Source organism: Haliotis rubra, unplaced genomic scaffold, assembly GCF_003918875.1.
Source record: "Haliotis rubra isolate DU_JTF1 unplaced genomic scaffold, ASM391887v1 Scf72, whole genome shotgun sequence".
Taxonomy (NCBI): domain Eukaryota; kingdom Metazoa; phylum Mollusca; class Gastropoda; order Lepetellida; family Haliotidae; genus Haliotis; species Haliotis rubra.
Window position 1 is genome coordinate 2,283,173 of NW_025767435.1, and position 26,291 is coordinate 2,309,463.

Sequence of the window (26,291 nt, forward strand, 5' to 3'; positions counted from 1 at the left end):
CAGCGTTATCACACATACAAGTGTCATATATTGTTCATTACGTCCACGTCGGGGAATAGTCAGCGTTATCACACATACAAGTCATATATTGTTCATAACGCCAACGTCAGTGAACAAACAGCGTTATCACACATACAAGTGTCATAAATTGTTCACAACGTCAGCGTCAGTGAATAATCATGGTTATCACTCATACAAGTGTCATATATTGTTCACAACGCCAACGTCAGTGAACAAACAGCGTTATCACACATACAAGTGTCATATATTGTTCACAACGTCAACGTCAGTGAATAATCATGGTTATCACTCATACAAGTGTCATATATTGTTCATAATGTCAACGTCAGTGAATAATCATGGTTATCACTCATACAAGTGTCATATATTGTTCATTCCGCAACTCCACGGAATAATCAGTGTCGAATATCTACCGAAACATATTTCACAATACGTTAAAACAAATTCATTACACGAATGGAATAGCTAAATTTAAATCGTTCATGATCTACTTGATCGGGTAGTCAGACACGCTGACTTTGTTGACTCATGTCTTCGCGTTTAAAATATGTCATCGTATCCCAATGACGTAGATCGATGCTCGTGATGTTGATCACTGGATTGTCTGGCCCAGACTCGAATCGAGCGTCGCCATATAGCTGGTATAATGAGCGCGGCGTAAAACTAAACTCACTCACTAGTGGATACAGCGTCTACCCTGCGGTTCGATTCCAGGCTGCGTCATACCAAAAGACATCAACCTGTGGATCAGGTATTTGTTGTTACCCTTCCTGAGAACAAGAAAACAAGAACTCGGAGTATATCATGTCTGAGTGGGGAATCGATATGAAACCTCGGATACTTGGTGTGCAGTCGATAAGGAGTCTGGGTCTGGGTCTGGGTGTGGGTGTGGGTGTGGGTGTGGGTGTGGGTGTGGGTGTGGATGTGGGTGTGGGTGTGGGTCTGAGAGTGTGGGTTCGAATCCCGGACTCAACCCACAAAGATACTAGGATCTGTACTTTAATAAGTGTAATCCCAGATATAGCATGATATCATGCTAAGGGACCGTTCATAATTTATGGCTAGGGGGGTGATGATGGTTTTAAGGGGGGGCCACCCATTTTGTTCTGGTGAGGTTCAGCAATTTTGTACATAAAAATATTTAAAAATTATGCTTAAAAAATATTGGAAGGGGGGGCAATGATTTTGTACATAAATTTTAGGGGGGGTCATTCACATTGTACATGCTTCTCCATAAGAATCATCTCTCTCACACACACACACACACACACACACACACACACACACACACACACACACACACACACACACACACGGGCCATAAATTATGAACGGTCCCTAAATATGAAGCGACAAAGAACTATAATCCCAAGCATGTTTTTATTGTCAATGCAAACAGATTCAATTGATAATTCTTTGGTAGTTCTTTGTTTCCAAACATTAACAAGTCATTACCATAACAAGTTCATTGATTCTCTTCTCCGTGATTAATACCTGTGTCGTGAGTACGAGAGAGAGAGAGAGAGAGAGAGAGAGAGAGAGAGAGAGAGAGAGAGAGAGAGAGAGAGAGAGAGAGAGAGAGAGAGAGAGAGAGAGAGAGAGAGAGAGAGAGAGAGAGAGAGAGAGAGAGAGAGAGAGACACAGAGAGAGACACAGAGAGAGACACAGAGAGAGGACGGGGGTTGGGGGGATCGGAGAGAAACATCTTGCTGGATGTACTCGCTAACAATACGGGCCCTGTGTGTTCCTGTGTTGTTATCCTGAAGTACAAAACGACGCCCATGTTGGCGTATGCCTTCAGGATGTTGTCACGGTGGAAGTGTCCAGTAACAAATCTGTATAGCCTGGACGTCCAAAGTAAACCTTGATTCGTCAGAAAACAAATCGTTTGACCAAATGGTTCTGGGCACGTCATGACGTAATGTGATGGTCAGTCAGTCGTGGGAGAACACGTGGGCCTCGGACATGCAGGTTCCATCTGTCGTCCATCTGTATCTCTGTGCAGTTCGTCTTCATATTGGGAGGCATTTTGACCACGGTCGTTCTGTTGAAAAAGTCTTGTGCGCCGGTTGTTGCCGTTGGTGCAGTAGATCGACGTACAGTCAACTACTGTCATGAACGTTAATTGTCTGTCGATAGCATGAGTGTTACCTGAGGGACCGTTCATAATTTATGGCTAAAGCGGCCTTCACACGGCAAACTAAAGTTTGAAAACACGTGTTGTCAAACACGAGTTTTAGAGCGTTCCAACATTCCAACAACTCGCTACCAACACCAATTTCAAAGTTGTCAAACTGTTGTCGAGAAATAGGATCTGTCTCTGTTCTCACCACCTTTTCCATCAAACTTTTTGTCAAATTCGAGTTTGACGTGTGAACTCAAACTCGTGTTGTTCAGAAACAATCAATCGCCGTCAACGACATGGCTCTCAAATGACACGACATTTTGACAACATGTGGTTGACGTGTGAACACGCGAGTTTGACAACTTTAAACATTTACACTACACATAAGCATAATATTTAGATATGAATATGTACAAAATTGTTGACCACCCTACATCCCTAGAACAAAATGGGTGCCCCCTTTATATCATCATGACCCCAACTGCCCACCCCATAGCCATAAATTGTGAACAATTACTCACTGTGAAATGTTGAGAGTTCGTGTCACCAGGCAAGCCTAATCTATGATGGTATTAACAAACCACTGCAAAGCGGTACATTGGACTGTTTCTGTACTTCCTTAAGGCCAAACACCCAAATGTCATCTGCGTAACATGTACTCGGGGCTACTTTATTATCAACTATAGAAACAATTATTCAAATGTGATAGGTACATGGAAACAAACAAAGCAAGTGGGGCATTGTTTGAGCAGTAGGGCATGACATGCTTACCATTTAAAAAAAACACCTTCAGTGGTTCTTTCATGTAATCTTCGCAGTTGTTTCGCTCTTTACACTAACTGCAGTCTGTCTGCAGACTGGACCACATCGTGTAACGTGTATTTGAGTTTGTTGCATGTGGGGTACAACAGTTATCTATGCTAATGGCAATTTACAGATGACATTGCTATCAGTGTAACAACGTACAACGAATATATATGTTGACAAATAACACATGACCCCGAGCTCACAGCCAAATAGCGTACAGCAAGTATCTATGTTACTGAGGTGGTAAACTTGACTTGGAGTTTTCATATCTTTTAAAAAGAAATAATTTATAAAACTTAGTATACATTGAATACGCCAATATATACTCATGCCAATAATGGTTGTCACCCCTCCCACCCCAACCCCCACACCCCACACCCTCTCCAATAAAAACAAATTGAAGGGGTGACAATCATTATTGGCATGAGTACATGTATAAGCTGTGGAAAATATGTCGATATAGTTGTTAACGAAGCATAAAGTGTTTTTGTAGAGAATTAACTAATTTTGCGTTCATGATTAGAAGAAAATCCACGTTTCTGTAAGGTTAGTCTTATGCATTTAACTTGCAATGGCAAGAAATAGCAATCATTTGAAATATGACATATGGCATTATCTTATTATATTTCAATCTGGACTATAATTAACAATTTTCAGACTTAATAAGAGTACATACTCGGTACGTGATATAGTTGACAGCTGCTTGGAGAATCCTTGACCCCCAACTGCAATAGCAGCTGTTGGTGGCTCTACAATATCCTATAAGTACCGAGGTGGCAAGTTCATGCAAGTATCGCCATCGAGTGAGGTCTCCAAGCGTTACAGTCATGAAAGTCACACTCTTCTTCCTCGTCGTCTTCATCACCATCAACGTCTACATGGTCAACGCTGCCACGAACGAATGTCTCACTGACCCTATTGTAGAATGTGAAGGTAAGATGAAGAACATGGCTAATTATGTGATGACCAGTACTCCCAAATAGCAGTTCGGTTACAATGAGAAATACAAGGGTAACTGCGACTTCAAAATTAATGCATAGAATATGCATAGTGCTTCATAATGATTTGGATAGTGGGCACAAACGTCAGTATTGCTGTTAGGATTCAGCTGTTATCTTCAGTCTCTGCCCTGAGTGATGAACGGGAGATTTGGACATGTCTATACCTGGGATATATGTATTTCGTTGATTTCTGAGTTGGAATCCTCGTTTTATTCAGATAAACTGACCTGGTCGTTCAGAGGACTGGGAATGACTTTGCCCTTTGGCCATATTTGTGTACTATTTTCTCAGAAATCCTGCATAGATCAAATGCATGCTCTCATTAAATCATTTTTAACCACTTACTGCTACAGATAGTGTTGTTACAAAAACGTTTTTATGAAACCTTTGTTTATTTCTAAACTTCTTCAATTCCCGTAGGATTTAAAGGACGCTTTTCGCGCTTTGTATTTCTGAAGCCAAGCAACGTCACTATTTCGACATTTTGTAACCTTGGTTACAGTGAAAATTCATGGCGAACAGCTGATACTGCTAAGTCTTCGAGTCACAACCTCTCCACCCAATATATGATGTCCATGTTCATCTCCGGTTTCCACATTTTTCTATTATCGCGGACGTGGGTGGACAAGCGTCCAGCACGCCTGAAACCTATGACTATGGGTTCGAATCCCGATTATGTTTCTAGGTTTGTCTGCACCATACCCGTGCATGTGGGCTTCACCAACCTGATAAAATGTTGGGACATAGATCACTCTGGGCACTCCTCCGTTATATTGACACGCCCATACGTAACTGGAATATTGTTAAGACAGCTTAGACGAAGCTGACAAAACACATTATCATTTCATAAAGTCGAACTATTGTAAAACTTACTGAGCATACAATCAGACCTTGTAAACTCGTATGTCTCGAGTTATCCGTATGTCTCGAATTATCCGTATGTCTCGAATTATTCCTAGTCGATGTGAGATCGCGATCTTATTGGATCCTGTGATCAATGTTGGAACAACACAGTTGATTTGTTTTCAACGTAATGCCGCGATAATCTGAATAATGCATTGGAGTAGTTCTGAACTTAAAACGTGCTTGGGCGAAGGAAGTCGGCATCAGTGTTTGATGGCTGCTGAAAATGAAACAAACAATAATAGTTTTTCGAAGTAGTGATGTATTTGATACGGGTATCCGGATATCACATCATAGTCCCCCTTTAACCGTTACAGTAGTGTCTGCCTGTGTATGATTTCAGAGTGTCTTACGGATTGTTGTGAGGAGATTCTGATCTCCATCAAGACGTACGAAGACTGCAGCTGCCCGCTACTGACTGAGGCCAACCCGGAAGAGACTCGTCAGAATTTCTACCTCCGTATTTTCTACCGAGAACTGTCTGTCTGGCTCAAATGGTACTGCTACCTGCACGGCGCTTACGTGCCCTTCGGCGACGGACTCCCCATTCTTCCCTACTACGGTGGGTACTTTTGGTCGTTAGTTTAAATTTTCGACTCTGCGTTTGTCGTGAATGAAATTTCTATCACGATTTGAAACAACACATTTAATATGGCTATCCTTCGTTACCGTAGCTAGCAAAACCGGCTGATTTAATATTTCTTGATGAGTAGGCCTATCATGTTTGAAATGTGGACACGATATGACATGTCATACGGCGTTTGATGAAATCGATTTGACTTGTCATGGCAACTCATAACGCTACCCACTGTATTATCCCGCCACAACATACTGCAATGTGGGTCTGATAAATCAGCTGTCCCTTTCTGGTCTGTGTGACCCGTGAAGATCCGGGGTAGAATAGGTCTTCAGCAACCCATTCTTGTCATAAAAGGCGACTATGCTTGTCGTAAAAGGCGACTAACGGGATCGGGTGGTCAGGCTCGCTGACTTGGTTGACACATGTCATCGGTTCCCAATTGCGCAGATCGATGCTCATGCTGATGATCACTGGATTGTCTGGTCCAGACCGGATTATTTACAGACCGCCGCCATATAGCTGGAATATATAGCCATATAGCTGGAGTGCGGCGTAAAACTAAACTCACTCACTCACTCTGGTCCGTGTCTCACAGCTGTGGTTAGAAGGTTTCCCATGCGAGGAAACATTAGATAATTCCGGCATAATCACTCGTTTCTGAAATACATAAATGAGTGGAACATCAACATTTGACGGTCCCCACATGCTAATACACAGATACATAATTTAAGTGATATCTTTAAACATCTAACCTGAAAGTAGGTAACAAACTCCTGACGTGGATTTTCCCATGTCTTTGTTCCCGGGGGTCTGCTCATTGTTCTGTCCTGGAACAAAGTGCCTCTCAACAGTAATATATACGGAGTGACCATTATTTATTTTATATTTTATATAATATTGTATAATTCTATTTTTCAGAGGATGAAGAAAAGAAATAAACAACGTTGGAGGAAAGAACCATGTAACTGTATCTCTGGGAAAAAATAAAAATAAAATAGAACATTTTGTTGTTAAAATTTTACTTTTGACAAACATTCGTAGAAGTTCAGTTGGGATTGCAATAACGATTGTTATTACGAGGTTCAATTCTATCCCGTGTCACCAGAATGACCGTGATGTTAATATGATGGAATAAGGCAAATATTTTCTATTGACATTAGTTATAACGAAGAACATCGCACACAATCATACATTTCTGACCGGAGCGATGGTTAACTTATATGAGTGGCATTTTAGAAGTTAGGAAGTACAATATAGAACAAACTTTATGGATAACAAATTCTTTTATTTTGTTAGTGCGACATTTCGATACAGATTCTTGTACCGTTGTCAAGCAGGAATGGTTAACTGCTTGACAACGGTACAAGAGTCTGTATCGAAACGTCGCACTCACAAAATAATATAAGTTGTTATTCATTAAGTTTGTTCTATATCGGAACGATGTTTTTGCCACCTCAAGGCTTGGGGGTTAACAGGAAGTAAATCCATTAGACTTCCGAACTCCCTTTTCTCGAAAAAAAACTTTTGTCGATTGTAGGAAGTATCACATACCACTGCAGACGCCAATCCGTGTGGAATATCTACCAAAACAGATTAAGAAAAGCATAAAATAAAAAAAATGATCAAAATTACTGGAATGGCTCACTAAATTCAATTTTTTTGCTCTACTGGTTGCACCATCGACTTCCAAATTTTCATTAAAAAAGCAAATGCTAGTTTGGATGTGTGTAAAAATCATGTAAAGGTCATTGCTCAAAATGATCATGACCCAGCTGCAGTAATCGATACGAATGGATTAAAGGGGTACGTTCGCCAGTCTATCTGTATGTTCCCCAGGGACTTGAGATTGATAATACGACGTGCCGTTGAGATTGACATCCAGAGATCGAGGGAAAAAACAAAGCGCCTTTGAGCAGCTGAGCTGGATATCGGCGCTATACAAATGTTAGTATGTAAATGTATTTCAAATACAAAAAGCCTCATATGCAAATGCCTTTGACTGGAATTTTATGATTTAACCAAGGGGATCTTTGCTGTTACTCCCTGTAACAGATGAGAGAAGATGTCTTTTGTTTTAAGGTTGTTATGATTTGACCATAGCTAAGATACATCTTCATCATAATTTTGAATACGCCATGAACTTTGTGCGACTTATATGAAGAAGAAAGGGGACAGTCGTTGTTTTGTTTGTTGTTTAACGCCGCACTCAGAAATATTTTAGCTGTATGGCGGAGGTCTGTAAATAATCGCGTCTAAACCAGACAGTCCAGTGATCAACAAAATGAACATCGAACTACGCAACTGGGATACGATGACACGTGTCAGCCACGTCAGTAAGTCTGACTATCCGATCCCGTTAGTCACTTCTTACGACAAGTATGGGTTACTAAAGACAAATTCTAACCCGGATCTTCAGGGGTAGACACCCATAATATACAAACTGCTGTTATAATAATCGATAACAAATTCAACGTCTCAATCCTGATTCATGTTTCCAGTTTGTTGCGCTGGCTATGTTGCACATAGCCAGGGGAAAGCGATTAACATTTGATGAACTGAAGGTGTAGTAGATACTTGCTAGTTATTTTGAGGTTTTCTGCATAGTTCAGAGATGTGGCTATTATACGTTATGAGGTCGAAATTCACACCAAGAAACCAAAAGTAACGATTTTAAGAACAGGGCGACCTTTCACCCCAGGTATATTGCCTAAATTTGCCAAATTTAATACTTTATTTGTTTGCCTTCAAACAATCTAAATGTTGGAGGTCAAAGATGACTTTGGCTCTCTATCCGTGAGAGTAACACAGTGTGTTATCATTATCGTAATTGTACACTGAAAAATTCACCAAGTGGTAGCATATCATTTTAAAAGATTCTGAATACAACATGGCCTAAAATAGAGCCTTGCGGTACTCCTTTGATTATGCGCCAATCGGTTCAGTTTTTGTTACTGGGGTATCTGTACTGGAGCCTCTACGTAATTGGCAAGCCCGTATGTCTTCAATTTAAGCAAAACCAGGGTATGACAAAGGCTGTGAAAACTCTTTGACAGGTCTATAAGTATGACATACTGATGAGTGTCAAGTGTTTTCCGCCAATCCTCTACTAATCATAGCCAGTTCGTCCATGCTAACCCTGGCTAGAAGGCTACTTAGAATATACATTACCATTATAATGGTACTGAAGCTGTGGTTTTATGTCGATTTAATGAAATGAAAGAGGTACGACGCTAACATATCATCATTTTGTATATGTGTTTTGTTATTTCTTTAACAAAAGGAGGATGACTTGAGCATACTTGTATCTATATGGAAATGACGACGTGTTAAGAGAGTGATTGACTGCGTTACAGAAGGGTTGACTGATAAGAGAACTGCAGGTTTTTGACAATGGAGTGGGAATATTGTCCCGTGGCCTTTATAAATGATGATGTATATTTGTCATGAGTGATAGGACAGAAATTAAAGAAAGGTACAAAAAGACTAATGTTTCGACCTACTTGTCATGAATTGCTAGGATACGACTGTACATTTGAAGATGAGGTAGCATTGCTTATGTCCTTGGCAACATTGACACAGAAAACGTTGAAAATGTTTGACCTGTATCTGGTTTGATTTAACTGTATGATCTTTTTAAGCCCTTATCAGAGGTAAATAGTTTGATAAGACTTTTTGCGGCATTAACATTCTTCTAGGGCTCTGTAGAGGCAAAGTCCTATCTTGATGGATCCGGAATAAAATTTGTAAAGGGTACTTAAAGAATGTAGGCAAACGAATGCAAAGGTGACATTCAGCTATTGATAGTAACAACTCTAAATCATTATTTTATATTTTGTTTAACGTGATTTTGTTTGTTAACCATTTGATGGACAGCGAGTTTTCTCCAACGTCTAACACGATCCTTATGAAAGCACGAGTAATGAATTTAACTAGGCTTAGTTGATATGACTTAAGAACACAAAATTGCAAAATCGTTTGACTCTACTAATTTCAAAACACCTTTCCTTAAATAATAATGTAAAATAATGTGTAGCTCCATTATACCACGAAGTTGAGGCATATTAACAAAAATCAGGATTGGAACAAAAGAACTCTCACACAAGCGTCTGGTTCCTCATTTTGTACTTGAAGGTTTTTCATATAAAGCATGTGGATGTCCATTTGGGGCGGTGGGGTAGCCTAGTAGTTAAAGCGTTGGCTCGTCACGCCGAATCCCCACATGGGTACAATGTGTGAAGCCCATTTCTGGTGTCCCCCGCCGTGATGTTGCTGGAATATTGCTAAAAGCGGCGTAAAACCAATCTCAGTCAGTCAGTCAGTCCATTTGAATGCACGTGGATTAATCCCCACCAATATCTTACACATTGGCTAAAATAGATTAACAGATAATTATGACCAAACTAACCCATCGTGCTTTATCCCTGACTGACAGGACGTCTTTTGAAAAAAAAATACTTATATCGGACCTTTCCCGTACTTGCTAAAGAAGAACATCCGAATAGTTAACGATACCATGCACTCGGGGCTATTTCACTAAAACATACAGACACGATTACCATAAAGATTAACTTTAAAAGAGTAGAAAATGCTTTGAAAAGCATTTTTATGTGTATCTGTTCTGTTGCTTTCATAGTTAAATATAGAAAGTCAGTGCCAAAAATACCTAGTATACCTTCAGAACCAATGTCCGCTTGGTGTAAACTGAAAAATAGCTGTGGAACTGATAGGAACTGATCACTGAAAATCAGTGATTACATCCTCACAGGGCAAAGGGAAAGCATTAGACTAACATCTAGTCTCTGAAATGAACGGATTTTACAGAAACGACAGTTGAAACTGTGGAAATCTAGACTTGCCCCATAATCTAGACTTGCATGGGCTCTCTTGAACATATTTGTTTCTGGGCCTGTATGACAGACTAGGACAGCATGTGTCCAGCGCTACCGGTTCGACCCGCCATTCACACAATTTGCCCCAAATGAAGTATTTTTTGACTGACGCCGCACAGCTGTACTCCTCTCTTGCGATGGCGGCGGCGTCTATACAAACCTGATAAGCAAGTGATCGGTAGACCGGAATGGTTTTTGGACTTACGACAAGGAAAACTTTCCTCACTCGACTTTCTAAAATCTCTCTTTAGATTACATTTTTATGTTGGTTTTGTTCTTTGCTTTTCGAAGAATATACACTTTACGCCAAAAGAAACGTTACCCTCCTTCCTTAATGACGGCGGTACCTATCTTCAACTGGCGTTGTGATGCGTGGACGTCCACTTCTTGGTCGGTCTGCGGTGATCCCAGTCTGTCTCAAGCCCTGAAGAAGTCTTATAGCCGTGATACGGTGGCATCCGAGGGCGTTGGCAACAGCATTGTATGTCGACCCCATCTGCACCAACCCAATGGCTCTTTCTCTCCCTTCAGCTGTTAATCGTGGCATATTTCTCGTACTTGTGTATCAGATCATGTCTTCAAGGCTCTCTTTATACCCTATAGAATGATTCTACATGTGAAATGGATGTAAATACTGCTTGAATATTGCTGCGTTTTGGCGACTGATATTGCTATGTGTAAACAGAAAATGGAAAAATGTTACTTTGCAAGCTTGCAATGTTCCTAAACATTTTTTCACAATATCAAAGACACGTTTTACTTGTTTTCACTCATGCAAATCAGGAAAAAATGTCTTAAAAGAATTTTACACACTCTAATCAGTTGTTTCTTGATTTAATAGTTGAAAAATGGTGACTTTAAATGGTTTATCATTGTCCCAAAGCAGAATTTTATTTCAACCTTCTTTTGGACATCAAAATCACTATTATTGGTTTATTTCGGCATGGACGAATATAGGACAATTTAACTCTTCAAAAACTATCACCAAAATATGAATGCATTTGATAAGAAAAAATTGTGATTTGCATAAAGCTGTGTTGTTAAGCTTTCTTGTAAACTTAAACCTTCAAAAATATCTTTGATAATTTTTCAGTAATTCTTAAAGGTAGGAGGGTAACGTTTCTTTTGGCGTTTAGTGTATATTTGATCACGTCAAAGTCGGATTTTCACTTGCCATTCTTCGTCAGGAGCATCTGTTTTTTTCTATTGGTATACAGCATCAATATTTGTCCTTTGAAAGTGCACATCAAGGTTCCGTAATACTGTACACAATTTGTCATCAGCATTTGCGTGAACGCAATGAAAAGAGTGAGCGAGTCAATACGGTTTTGCACCGCTGTTAGCAATATTCCGGCAATATCACGGCGGGGGACGCCAGAAAAGGGCTTCACACTTCGTGGACAGGTGATTCCAGTGATGTGTTACATATAAGTCTTTGGTTTGTTTGTTTGTTTTAACGCCGCACTCAGCAATATTCCAGGTATATGGCGGAGGTCTGTAAATAATCCCGTTAGTCGCCTCTTACAAGCATGGGGCATGGGTTGTAGAAAGACAATTCTAAGCCGGTTCCTCACGGGTCATATAAGTCTTTTATAGCGTTAAAACATTTCTTGAAGACGGACACACATACACATACTTTATAATGACCAACCGAATGCATTTTATTTTTCTTCTGTTGTGATTTTTATGTGCTCCCCTGTGAAAACGACCTCAGTGTTACACACGTTTTGCTGTAGTATCATCAATTATATTGTTTTAAAACAGTGCTGCACTGTTTCGCAAGAAACGTTGGTTCAATAAAAGTGGAAATGATGGTAATTGTTGTTTTGCAGTTTTAACATTCCAGGGATAGACGCTAAACACTGAGATTTGGGAAGGGTAATATATTTTCCCTTTGAGGGTATACAATGTAGTTGTATTGGTCAACTAGTCTTTAGCTGTGAGACTGCCCTATCCCTGTACATATAGTTTGTTTCACTTTTGCATGTAAGCACTGTAAATAGGAGAGGGTTTCACTAAGTTGGCATAACTTGTACCCAATCCATTCTCTTGAATAAATATGTTTAAATCAAACTGCCCGCCCGGGATGAAGATGGCTTCTTATCCTGCTCCGTAGTATGCTCTTCCGCTCCTGCTAAATACAAACCGAAGTCAGTGCCCCTTCCTACCCCATCCAAAGTAGGAGAAACACAACACCCATATATATTGCTTTAACACTGCACTATGGTAGGTTTAGTTGCCATTGAGCCATTTGTATATACTGCATCTTAAGTCAAAAGAAACGTAAAGAGATGTCAAAAGTTACCAAGAAGCAGCTATATTGAATATAAATTATGAATATCAGCAATCAAATGTTAATTTTCTCTTATAAGTATTACCATACATAGTTACAATTATTTGATGCCTTGTGTATTTTACATATCGGAATGTTTTTTTCATGGCTGAATCATTTAATGAAATTACCACACCACAGGGTTTGAAACATGGGTCAACTGAAGTATGGCAAAAAGGAGTTAACATATTGGTTAAGGCAGATATTGGTCAAGCAGTGTTAAACAACAGAGAGAGTACTCGGGATATACAACTTCTTTTTTATTGATATTAGCGACGCTTCGGTGAAGCTACTAACAACGTCATCAAGAAAGTCATATAGAACTTCGTTATTATTAATATGAACGACTTGCTTGATAACGGTGTTAGCAGCTACAACGAAACGTTGACTTGCTTGATAACGGTGTTAGGAGCTACACCGAAACGTTGACTTGCTTGATAACGGTGTTAGCAGCTACACCGAAACGTTGACTTGCTTGATAACGGTATTAGTAGCTACACCGAAATGTTGAGTAGCTTGATAATGGTGTTAGTAGCTACACCGAAACGTTGACTTGCTTGATAACGGTGTTAGTAGCTACACCGAAACGTTGACTTGCTTGATAACGGTGTTAGTAGCTACACCGAAACGTTGACTTGCTTGATAACGGCATCAGTAGCTACACCGAAATGTTGAGTAGCTTGATAACGGTGTTAGTAGCTACACCGAAACGTTGACTTGCTTGATAACGGTGTTAGAAGCTACACCGAAACGTTGACTTGCTTGATAACGGTGTTAGTAGCTACACCGAAACGTTGACTTGCTTGATAACGGTGTTAGCAGCTACACCGAAACGTTGACTTTCTTGATAACGGTGTAAGCAGCTACACCGAAACGTTGACTTGCTTGATAACGGTGTTAGTAGCTACACCGAAACGTTGACTTGCTTGATAACGGTGTTAGTAGCTACACCGAAACGTTGACTTGCTTGATAACGTTGTTAGTAGCTACACCGAAACGTTGACTTGCTTGATAACGGCGTCAGTAGCTACACCGAAACGTTGACTTGCTTGATAACGGTGTTAGTAGCTACACCGAAAATGTTGACTTGCTTGATAACGGTGTTAGTAGCTACGCGGAAACGTTGACTTGCTTGATAACGGTGTTAGTAGCTACACCGAAATGTTGACTTGCTTGATAACGGTGTTAGTAGCTACGCGGAAACGTTGACTTGCTTGATAACGGTGTTAGATAACGGCGTCAGTAGCTACACCAAAACGTTAACTTGCTTGATAACGGTGTTAGTAGCTACACCGAAACGTTGACTTGCTTGATAACGGTGTTAGTAGCTACACCGAAACGTTGACTTGCTTGATAACGGTGTTAGTAGCTACACCGAAACGTTGACTTGCTTGATAACGTTGTTAGTAGCTACACCGAAACGTTGACTTGCTTGATAACGGCATCAGTAGCTACATCGAAATGTTGAGTAGCTTGATAACGGTGTTAGTAGCTACACCGAAACGTTGACTTGCTTGATAACGGTGTTAGTAGCTACACCGAAACGTTGACTTGCTTGACAACGGTGTGAGTAGCTACACCGAAACGTTGACTTGCTTGATAACGGAGTTAGTAGCTTCACCGAACGTTGACTAGCTTGATAACGGTGTTAGTAGCTACACCGAAACGTTGACTTGCTTGATAACGGCATCAGTAGCTACACCGAAACGTTGACTTGCTTGATAACGGTGTTAGGAGCTACACCGAAACGTTGACTTGCTTGATAACGGTGTTAGCAGCTACACCGAAACGTTGACTTGCTTGATAACGGTGTTAGTAGCTACGCGGAAACGTTGACTTGCTTGATAACGGTGTTAGGAGCTACACCGAAACGTTGACTTGCTTGATAACGGTGTTAGGAGCTACACCGAAACGTTGACTTGCTTGATAACGGTGTTAGCAGCTACACCGAAACGTTGACTTGCTTGATAACGGTGTTAGTAGCTACACCGAAACGTTGACTTGCTTGATAACGGTGTTAGTAGCTACACCGAAACGTTGACTTGCTTGATAACGGTGTTGGTAGCTACACCGAAATGTTGAGTTGCTGATAACGGTGTTAATAGCTACACCGAAATGTTGACTTGCTTGATAACGGTGTTAGTAGCTACGCGGAAACGTTGACTTGCTTGATAACGGCGTCAGTAGCTACACCGAAACGTTGACTTGCTTGATAACGGTGTTAGTAGCTACGCGGAAACGTTGACTTGCTTGATAACGGCGTCAGTAGCTACACCAAAACGTTAACTTGCTTGATAACGGTGTTAGTAGCTACACCGAAACGTCGCTCATATTACAAATAAAGAAGTTGTATATTCGCAGAACTCTCCCCGTTGTTCATAACACCAGCTTCTAAATGCCATTCAAAGAAGTTAACCAGTCCTAGCTTGGGTCATGATTTGGTCAGCACGGGGTCACCTGTGTGAAGTGTATTGAACTCGAACTATTGTAATAAAAGCAACAAAACTCTTCCGATGCACAGAAGACATTTCCTCAATGAGTAGATTGTTCCATTCCTACTTTATCACGCGTCTTATGGCGCTCTGTTGAGAGAGAGCACACCGAAGGCTGGAGATAGAAATGAGGGTGAGGTGTCTACTGGAAAGTTGCAAAGATCATTATATGATGTTTTGGCTTTGTTTTGTTTATTCTGTTGGTCCCAGGACTGTCCCACGATGGGGACTGACAGCTGTACGTTCTGCTGAGTGATCTTCTCCACAGTGCATGAGCACTTGCCACACACGGCATCGCATTCAGGAACGCGGTAGGTGAATTTCGCACAGGTGTAGAAAGGTCACACGTGACCTTGCGATTCTTGGTCTGTCGTGGGTTTGACCGCTTCAACGTGGCAACAATCTGGCGATGGTAATTTCTAGTGTAGTTAAACATGATTAATATGGACTTGTGATGCATCCAGCTGCGCCATATCAATTAGAACAACACTCTCTTGCTGGTCTGAATTTGAAAAAAAAAATAAACATGCTTCTGAGAACTGTGAAAATGGTCACTTGGTCGATGTTACTAACACATTTTGCATTTCTAACATTTTCTGTTGTCGCAGTTTAAGACAGGAGACACTAATGTTTACTTTTATAACACTGTTTTCCTTCAAAGATACGTACATGCATAACAACGATTAGCGCCCCAAATATTAAACGTATGTATGGATATAATATAAAGTGAATGTCCCTCCCTGTCAAGTTTGTACTAATATATGTATCTTTTGTCTCAAATCGCCTCCGTGGTGTAGTGGTTAAAGCGTCCGCCCGGAGAGCGGAAGGACCGCGTTATACCAAAAGACGTTAAAATATGGTACTTGTTGGTCCCTGCCTGGCGCTCTGCATTAATGGGTACAGCAAGGACTGGTCCGCTCGGAGTCAGTATAATGTGTCTGAGTGGGGTAGTCATGCTTCACTGCGGCATGGTATCTCAGTGGGCTAGCACTATAAAACCAGCTTCAGTCTGGGCTAGTACAAGCAGCCGCACATACACATACGCATGTACGTCGTCATATGAGCGAAATATTCTCAAGCACGACGATAAACCCAATTTCACCTCACCTCACCTCACCTCACCTCACCTCACCTCACCTCTTTTGTCTCATATCTATGACAAAGGGTGGTTTGGTAGCCAAGTGGTCAAAACTTTCGGTCGTCACGCCTAAGATCAGGGTTTGTTTCCCCGCGTGGACTGACTGACTGAGTTTTGGTTTTACGCTGCTTTTAGCAATATTCGAGCAACATCACGGCGGGGGACACCAGAAATGGGCTTCACACATTGTACCCATGTGGGGATTCGAACCCGGGTCTTCGGCGTGACGAGCCAACGCTTTAACCACTAGGCTACCCCACCGCCCTTCCCCATGTGGGGAGAATGTCTGAAGCCCATATCTTGTTTCCCCCCCCCCCCCCACTGTAATATTGCCAGGACATTGCATAAAACCATTTGCACTTAATACTTATGACAATAAACAATTATATCCACAGGTTCGACTTCACAATTGAAATATCAAAAGTGTGATACCCTGTGGTGATTTTCTAATTCCAAATATAATTTCCTTATTCCGGATTTAATAACATTACGTAACCGGCGCCCGGGATACCGAGCAGCAGCTCTAACGGGCTGTGGTCAGATGTCACCTTCCACTGAAGGCTAGCCCATATAGTATAAGTACACCTGTACTTCATGTCTCACAACCGTGTTCATCAGGTGAGGTAATTCTTAAGCTGCAGTCATGAAAGTCACACTCTTCTTCCTCGTCGTCTTCATCACCATCAACGTCTACATGGTCAACGCTGCCACGAACGAATGTCTCACTGACCCTATTGTAGAATGTGAAGGTAAGATGAAGAACATGGCTAATTATGTGATGACCAGTACTCCCAAATAATAGATCGGTTACATACAACGGTAACTGCAATTTAAAAATTAATGCATAGAATATGCATAGTGTTTCATAATGATTTGGATAGTGGGCACAAACGTCAGTATTGCTGTTAGGATTCAGCTGTTATCTTCAGTCTCTGCCCTGAGTCTGACCCTACTGACCCTATTGTAGAATGTGAAGGTAAGATGAAGAACATGGCTGATTCTGTGATGACCAATACTCCCAAATAATAGATCGGTTTTTACCATATATACGATTTATAAGTGAGAAGACGTACAAATGTAGCTTTAACCACATTTTCAAAATGAACGCCCCAGGGAGGAATATGCATAGCGTATTATAATAATTTTCCTAGTTGGCACAAACGTCAGCCTTGTTGCAATGTTGCAATGAGAGGTGAAAGGTCTGAGTGAGATTCGGACATGTCTGTATCTGGGATGTATGTATAGGTGAGGTGAAGAAAGGAATATAGCCTATGTTTATAACTATTACTCCTAAACAACATTTCTGTCTTTTACCATGAGCTTAATTACACTTTTTGAACCACGTGTTAACGATGCCCAAAGGCTTGTCAGCAACACCAACGACCACTATGAAGGTGAACCAAGCTAAACCAAGCCTTACCAAGCCTTTCAAAGCCTCACCACCTGACCTGGAACGTAGGAGTAGCCGAGTGGTTAAAGCGTTCGCTCGTCATGCCGATGACCCGGGTTCGAATGTGTAGAATGTTCGAATGTGTAGTGTATGCCTGTGTATGACAGAAGTCCCCCTTTAAGTGTTACTGTAGTGTCTGCCTTTGTGTGACAGAAGTCCCCCTTTAACTGTTACTGTAGTGTCTGCCTGTGTATGACAGACGTCCCCCTTTAACTGCTACAGTAGTGTCTGCCTTTGTGTGACAGAAGTCCCCCTTTAACTGTTACAGTAGTGTCTGCCTGTGTATGACAGTAGTCCCCCTTGAAGTGTTCTAGTAGTGTCTGCCTGTGTATGACAGAATTCCCCCTTTAACTGTTACAGTAGTGTCTGCCTGTGTATGACAGTAGTCCCCCTTGAAGTGTTACAGTAGTGTCTGCCTGTGTGACAGGAGTCCCCCTTGAGGTGTTCTAGTAGTGTCTGCCTGTGTATGGCAGAAGTCCCCCTTTAACTGCTACAGTAGTGTCTGCCTGTGTATGACAGTAGTCCCCCTTGAAGTGTTACAGTAGTGTCTGCCTGTGTATGACAGAAGTCCCCCTTGAAGTGTTCTAGTAGTGTCTGCCTGTGTATGACAGAAGTCCCCCTTGAAGTGTTCTAGTAGTGTCTGCCTGTGTATGACAGAAGTCCCCCTTGAAGTGTTCTAGTAGTGTCTGCCTGTGTATGACAGAAGTCCCCCTTTAACTGTTACTTAGTGTCTGCCTGTGTATGACAGAAGTCCCCCTTTAACTGTTACTTAGTGTCTGCCTGTGTATGACTGAATTCCCCCTTTAACTGCTACAGTAGTGTCTGCCTGTGTGTGACAGAAGTCCCCCTTTAAGTGTTATAGTAGTGTGTGCCTGTGTATGACAGAAGTCCCCCTTTAAGTGTTACAGTAGTGTCTGCCTGTGTGTGACAGTAGTCCCCCTTGAAGTGTTCTAGTAGTGTCTGCCTGTGTATGACAGAAGTCCCCCTTGAAGTGTTCTAGTAGTGTCTGCCTGTGTATGACAGAAGTCCCCCTTGAAGTGTTCTAGTAGTGTCTGCCTGTGTATGACAGAAGTCCCCCTTGAAGTGTTCTAGTAGTGTCTGCCTGTGTATGACAGAAGTCCCCCTTTAACTGTTACTTAGTGTCTGCCTGTGTATGACAGAAGTCCCCCTTTAACTGTTACTTAGTGTCTGCCTGTGTATGACAGAATTCCCCCTTTAACTGCTACAGTAGTGTCTGCCTGTGTGTGACAGAAGTCCCCCTTTAAGTGTTATAGTAGTGTGTGCCTGTGTATGACAGAAGTCCCCCTTGAAGTATTCTAGTAGTGTCTGCCTGTGTATGACAGTAGTCCCCCTTGAAGTGTTCTAGTAGTGTCTGCCTATGTGTGACAGTAGTCCCCCTTTAAGTGTTACAGTCGAGTCTACGTATGTATGACAGTAGTCCCCCTTTAAGTGTTACAGTCGAGTCTACGTGTGTATGACAGTAGTCCCCCTATAAGTGTTACAGTAGTGTCTGCCTGTGTATGATTTCAGAGTGTCTTACGGACTGTTGTGAGGAGATTCTGATCTCCATCAAGGCATACGAAGATTGCAGCTGCCCGCTACTGACTGAGGCCAACCCGGAAGAGAGTCGACAGAATTTCTACCTCCGTATTTTCTACCACGAGCTGTCTGTCTGGCTCAAATGGTACTGCTACCTGCACGGCGCTTACGTCCCCTTCGGCGACGGACTCCCCATTCTCCCGTACTACGGTTGGTACTGTTGGTCGTTAGTTCATGTTTTGGACTCAACGTGTATATTTACTCTATATTGAGCAAGCAGCTTGGGTTAACTGCCAATAATCCAGAGGGATCTTACACGCTTACGTCCCTTTTGGAGACGGTCTCCCCATTCTCCCGTCCTACGGTTTGTACTGCTGGTCGTTTGAAATCATGTTCCCCAATGTCTAGAGTGTAGTTATTGAATAATGGGGTTGATGATTAAAGTCGATAAAGGTAAATATCTTAGTTATCGACAGTTCCTACGGTCGTCACTGACAAAATACCGGTGTGGCATATGTGTCGATAATTCAATGAATTACACCATATGCATCGTTGGGATATAATGACGTTCATTACACAAATCAGTGAGCATTATCCCTTTAGTCGCTTCTTACGACAAGCCGCCTGGTTTGTGATCTGGATCTACTTAACGAGGGACGACATCCTCACAGTGTGTGTGCGTGCGTGCGTGTGCGTGTGTGTGTGTTTGCGTGCACAGATAGAAAATATGATTAATCTTTGATTTGAAGTAGTCATCTAGAAATGGTATTAATGGTAACAACTGTCGGAGGGAGCACTATTAAGATCTTAGCAACGGACATGTTCGTGTGTTAAACTTCGACTAACCTATATTATATAATCAACAAATGTGATTTTGAAACTTTGAGTTTCGTGGTAATCGAAAAAAGGTGGCAGAGGATCACTTTCGAATTATTGTTTGGCTTTTCTTGTAGTCGGCGTAAGAGGAAATAGTAATAAAGCTTTTAATAGTGTAGTAGTTTAGTGATACTTTTAATTGTGAAAAAATTATGCAGTTATTGGGAAGTCAGTTCTTCATAATTTGCGCTTCTTTGTAATAATGAAATATGGAGGAATGCATATATGCCCACAGCTCGCATATCTTCATATAAAACGCAAACAGTGTAAATAGTAAAGCCATGTATTTATCAATATTTCAACAATAGTGCTGTACATGTTGGGGTTTTTTCATTTCAGAGGACGAGGACGAGAAATAAACAACGTTCCTGATAAAATACGCAAGAGAAGGTTTTCGTGTCAAACATAATTGAACAGTTTCTGTAATATATTTTTCAATAAACGTTTGCGTCTAGTTCTAACTGTTAACTGTCTTTGTTTTACGGACATTACAAGTGTCCATCAATTTGGTCCTCATCATCAACGCAGATGGGCGTCCTGCCAATTTAGTAGCAAGCTTAATAGGATTAAGCAAATATTTTGGTATTAATTGAGGATTTGACCCGCTGAGGTTCATCAACGGCCCCTCCATAGTTTCATTCACAGTTTCAGATGTGACTATAACAACGGTCTGCCCAGTGTCACGGCAAATCGAGGCCCGTGGGTTAACCCGCCTGTCCTAAATCCATTAGAAAAATGGAGAGTTATCCCCAGTCTCGTATGGACACGTTTGTCGATTACAGAAAGACAGTCTAAATCTTCCCAGATTGAGAGGGAGTGTCTTATTTGCAAATACCCCCAGCAAAACGTGTCTTAAATGTGTAGGTAGTGACACATGGGCCTGACTCGACACTCCGCCACAACAAGAGGGGTAAACTGAAAGTCAAGAGATCAACCAAGACTCGAGAGGCTTTGTATCGAGAGATCTGAGGGATTTGGGCCTTCTTGCTGAACAGTGACGAGAGTCGTTGGATATTATGATGTCCCGTCACGTGACGACAAAGAACGTGGTCTCCGTGCGACGTAACACACGCCCGGGCGATATCCAAGTCGTTATTTAACTGACGTAGGACGCGCTGCCTGCACTTTATGATTAGAGTAAGACCTGGGATCAAATCTATATGTACGGCTTGTTGTGTCGGAGTGTGGGGCACGAAAATTAAATAGCAAATACCCGAGTTATTATTGTAATGTATTGCCTTCACCAACAGGAAAGGTTGATCTTCAACAAATCCACACCACCAATCCCTGCTACTGCGATATGTTTGGAAGACAGACAATTTATGATAAAAGTGCCGGAGTAAGTGTGTATGATTAATCCGAACAGGCTTTCCATTTTACAGACATTGCCTTGTATTAAACAAGCACGGACAATTTTAATGAATACATTTAAAATCCCTTAACAACACATGACTTTCATTACCACACAAACGAGTGAGTGAGTGCAGTTTTACGCCGCTTTTAGCAATATTCCAGCAATGTGGACTTCAATCATCGAACCCGTGTCTTCGGCATGACGGGCGAACGTTTTAACCATTAGGCTAGCCCGTCGCCCCTTCTACACAAACGAGCGATAGTTAAAAGACCGGGTGCTGTTTATGGTAAGCAAACTACCCGTTTAATGCGTACCCTTCAAAATGTATTAATTTATCTGCTTCTTTGCACTGGTGGTATTAATTACGCGAGTACTTGTTTCACAACAAAGGTAGAAACATTAATCCCATAGAAACATTGTCGGCATGACTAATCATTCAGAAGAAATGTACGAAGGCACGTTTATATGTTCATATAAGTCACATCCAGATTTCGACCTAAATATACATGTAATCATATGAGACTTTCTTTCAGCATTAGTATTTTTATGAAAAACGCGATTATTCGAGCGTACTTAAATCGGTTTATGTGTGTGTATGGTTGCAATGAATTTCATCACTGCGATCTCCGACATTTTAACATTCAAACATTAATCAACAGATTCATAATAATCATGGAGGAGTACTGGTCCCTCGTTGCCGGTGTTTCAGACGCGGAATGGGTGCTCGAAATATGTGACAATGTGTTCTCGGTTGGACACGACACGGTCCTTTGCTAAAAGCGATTAAGCCTTACTTATAACTATGTGTTTAAAACACTGTTTCTTCCCGAGTACGAAAATGCCATTGGTTAACGTACGATGCTTATAATAAAGAAAGTAATAACATGTTGTCATCATTGTTATTATGTTTATCATTGTTATTGCTGTTGCTATATGTTTATCTAAAATGCATGAGAACCTGCAACCTCCGTCAGGTAAATCGTTCCACCCAAAGTTGCACACTGTGATGTAAGAATAATACTCGTAACTCCCGCATATCGTAAAGTCGACACACAGCCGTACATCGTCTTGTCTGGGACTTGAGACGGTGTGACAGAACTCGTGTCTCACAATGGCGACTCACAACTGATAAAAGCGGTCGTAAAATACCCATCTGTAAAACTTGCATATACGCTGGATCTATCAGCTTGTACCTTAGATGTACGTTTGCAATCCCCTATGTATTCCACGAAACTATAAACCCCAAACGATGGCAGTATGCGAGAGATGATGACGCCATACATGCCTATGACTATGGGCAGCATGCATCGTCCTGATTGCCTGGTGTGAGGTGGCGTCGTGACTGAACCCACGGGTCAATAGTTGGACGAGCCAGCAGTCATTAGGTTAATTTCCAGAGAAGTGAATGAAATCTGTAAAATACAGCATTGTTAGCAGATTTATCAACAGTGCCTTCTGAATAGTGCCAGGTTTACTTCACAGTGACAAAAGTGATGAATCTCCCACAGGGTGTGAGAGTCTCATAAATGATACGAATGAAAAAAACTTTTCACATTCAAAATGAAATATTGAATTTAACCTTCTTTCTCATTTAAACCAATCGGTAGTCTTCGTGAAGGTTTGCCGATGGCTTCGGCTCATTACAAAGTTCGTAATGTCAATGCCTGTGATGTGATTTTCAATCAGGAACCAAGTCAACGAGTTAGTAGCAACGAACCAGAAACTTGGACTTTTCTGTTTTGCCACCAGAAGCGTATAAAACAGTTCACGCGTAACAGACAAACCTAGTTTAATCACATCACCTTTACATAGAGTCATGCAAGACTAACATACATGCAAATAGCGGCTGCACGAATTCCCATGTTTTACCAGCATATTTTCCCCATGAGTCCAACAATAAGTCACCTGCCTGTGGTTGTGTTGGAGTACGGGGTCCTCAAGACTAACAGCTAGTCTCTGAAATGACCATATTTTACAGAAAATAAAAGTTTTTAAATTAAAATAAAAAGGCAGCCCAGATACCCTCTTCATTTTAATCTAGACTTGCCACACATTCTAGACTTCCATGGGTTGTGTTGGGTATACATGTATTTGTTTCAGGGTATGTATAACAGCATAAGGGTCCTCCGAAATCTGGAAGAATGTATGAAAACTTCATGGAATATACCTTTAAACCGGAAAATATTACACATCTCATGTATTAGGTTCCATTCAAACCGATTTATTTTACTGCTTTAATTTTATTGTAGATTTCACATTTTATGACAACTTAATGTTTTAAAAACAAACTAATGCAAAAACAGGATACTGAGTGGGTTGGATAAGATGTGAAGGAACTAACAAATCATCCCTATACAGGAAATTAGTATGCAATTCGAGTGACGTGAAAGAGATAAAATGCAATTAATGTTTAATATAAATACTACTCTCGAAACAACCAGATCTTAGAACTACACTGTTTTTGAGGATTATTTGTCAACAACACAAATCTATCATTTGATAATGTGAATTGTATTTATATGTATATGATTTGCCGTCATTTAGCGAGAAGAGTACACAATTTTATCTTCATTAAACTGTATATCTCCTCATTGTCAAAATTTGATTGAACATTATATAATATCTGAAGCAATTGTTAAAATTGTCACTAAACCTCGTACACAAGACGGAGGTCTTCGGGCATGGCCATTATAGTATCTGCAATAAAATCGACGCTGAATTTAAATATTCTTTCTGTTCAAGAAAATGGTAAATAAGGTATGAGAACGTACTCCAATTATACGTCTCTTGTTGTTCTGTCTCAGAACCAACATCAGAAGTCTTCTGACAACCTCAACCTGCGACAGCCTCCCATCCAACGAGGAAATGTGCTAAATATTTTATAGTTTCCCCAACGGGAAGTGTCATTCAAACGGAAAAGAATTTGAATGAATTGGTTTGACAATTTTTCTATGATATTGACCAAACCTTCGTCTGTCAGACCACGACCTGCTAATATACTCGCAGGCAATTATGTTTCCGCGAGAGGTGGCGTTTAAGTGAGAGTCTGACATTTTGGCTCCCTGACAAAAAACGCAGGCCGTGATTGTCTCTCGAAATCGCGAATGGCTGTTTTCTCCATTGGAAGATCGATAATAAACATATTGTTCATCGTAACTTGACATTTGATGCGACCGAGATGGTCTCTCCGAGAAATTTCCTCGCTGTTTTTGTCTCAAAACCATATCATATTGCCCTAGCAACTAGGTTTCGTTGAGCATAAGGCAATTACACTGTACTGACAAAACAGTGATGGTGAGCAGAGACCAAATTTGGAATATCTTGGGCGCCTCTTTCTTGCCCTTTATTCAGTTAAAAGGTCCCGCGTTATTCCATTTGCATAATAAACATTCTACTACGAAAAAATGGTTTTATCAACTTCGAACAAATATGTTTATCATTCCTCTATGCTTCGAGAAAAACGTTTCTGTAAGTAAATAACATGGCTGACAGGTTGTAGGGAAACATTATTTGATCTCTAGCTGGGTGACAAAGACGGAGTGAAAGAAGAGGTTCCTGTCAGAATGTGAAGCGCGCTGTATTTTGGTAATTCGATCTATTTCGTGTAAAATATGCCATAACGATGCTTCCGTGTCACAGACAGAATAACCCTGCTGGCCGTTTACGAGAATCACTGATATCTGCATATCTGTAACATTACATTGTCATTAAATATTTTACAACTGGCCTCTTGGTATGAAAACAACACTTTGAAATTTTCTCGGGTGAAAATCATTACAAAGGATTTGAATCTTGACTTTTTACTAAGATCTGAAGAATATTTCAATAAAGGATACATTAGATCATGATATTATCTCCAGACAGATAACAAAATGACATTTCCAAGGAAACACCGTAGAACTAATGTTAGAATGTGCCGCGGTCAGATTGGTTGATGAAAGTCGTCGATGAGAAATATAGCCCCGGAATAATTATGGCGTTTGAATACTTTTCTTGTATTTTTTCATCGGCCGCCAAACGAGATAAAACGTTTTAGTGGACGTTCTATATGTTATACCGGAGAGGACAGGATACCAAAAATCAATTACGTTAAATTATCAAACCAGTATATGAAAATAAGAACTCTTCTTGATCAGGTAAAGCGCCTTGAAATTATTGTTGGTATCAAGTTATAAATGGTATACTTTAATGTGAACAGATATTTGCCCAATTTGTGTTCATGTCTCAAACGCATAGTAGACATGTTTAACTCTGGACAAGTTTACGTTTGCGTTGAGGTCCATGCTTGCCGTGTAAGGGAAGACCGTTTGATTGTTTGTCTGTTTGTCTCTCTGTGTGTGTGTGTGTGTGTGTGTGTGTGTGTGTGTGAGAGAGAGAGAGAGAGAGAGAGAGAGAGAGAGAGTGTGGGTGAATGAATCCAGTTATACGTTGCATCAGCTTTATTTCAGCCGTATAGCGACGAGGAGACAGTATGGTCCTTGATGTTGATAGTACTGTGTAAGCTTTTGTCGGAATACTAACACACTAAATTAAATTAGATGAAGACCGCCTGTTCTTGAGTCTGTGTGATATTTTAGTTGACTCCTAAACATCAACAGAAACAGATAAACATTCATCCGTACATAAGCACAATCCAGATGGTTACCGCAACAATGTGTAATATCAATGTGTCACAGTGACAGCACGAGGAACAAAACCAAGCTGTGCTTCTACTAGTTTATTCTCGTGCCACCTACACTGATCTTTTAAAAAAAAATAGAAACAAATATATGAAATGTACTTTT

General features: G+C 40.9%; 1 protein-coding gene across 1 annotated transcript in view; it reads left to right on the forward strand.

Annotated features, from left to right (window-relative positions):
* Positions 1-3,780: 3,780 nt before the first annotated feature.
* Positions 3,781-26,291, forward strand: part of LOC124259383 (T-box transcription factor TBX20-like) — a 58,832-nt gene continuing 36,321 nt past the window's right edge. Inside the window, exons 1-4 of the mRNA XM_046693509.1 lie at positions 3,781-3,886; positions 5,201-5,419; positions 16,924-17,037; positions 19,269-19,487. Coding sequence (XP_046549465.1) covers positions 3,781-3,886; positions 5,201-5,419; positions 16,924-17,037; positions 19,269-19,487 — 658 coding nt within the window. The remainder of the gene's footprint in view (positions 3,887-5,200; positions 5,420-16,923; positions 17,038-19,268; positions 19,488-26,291) is intronic.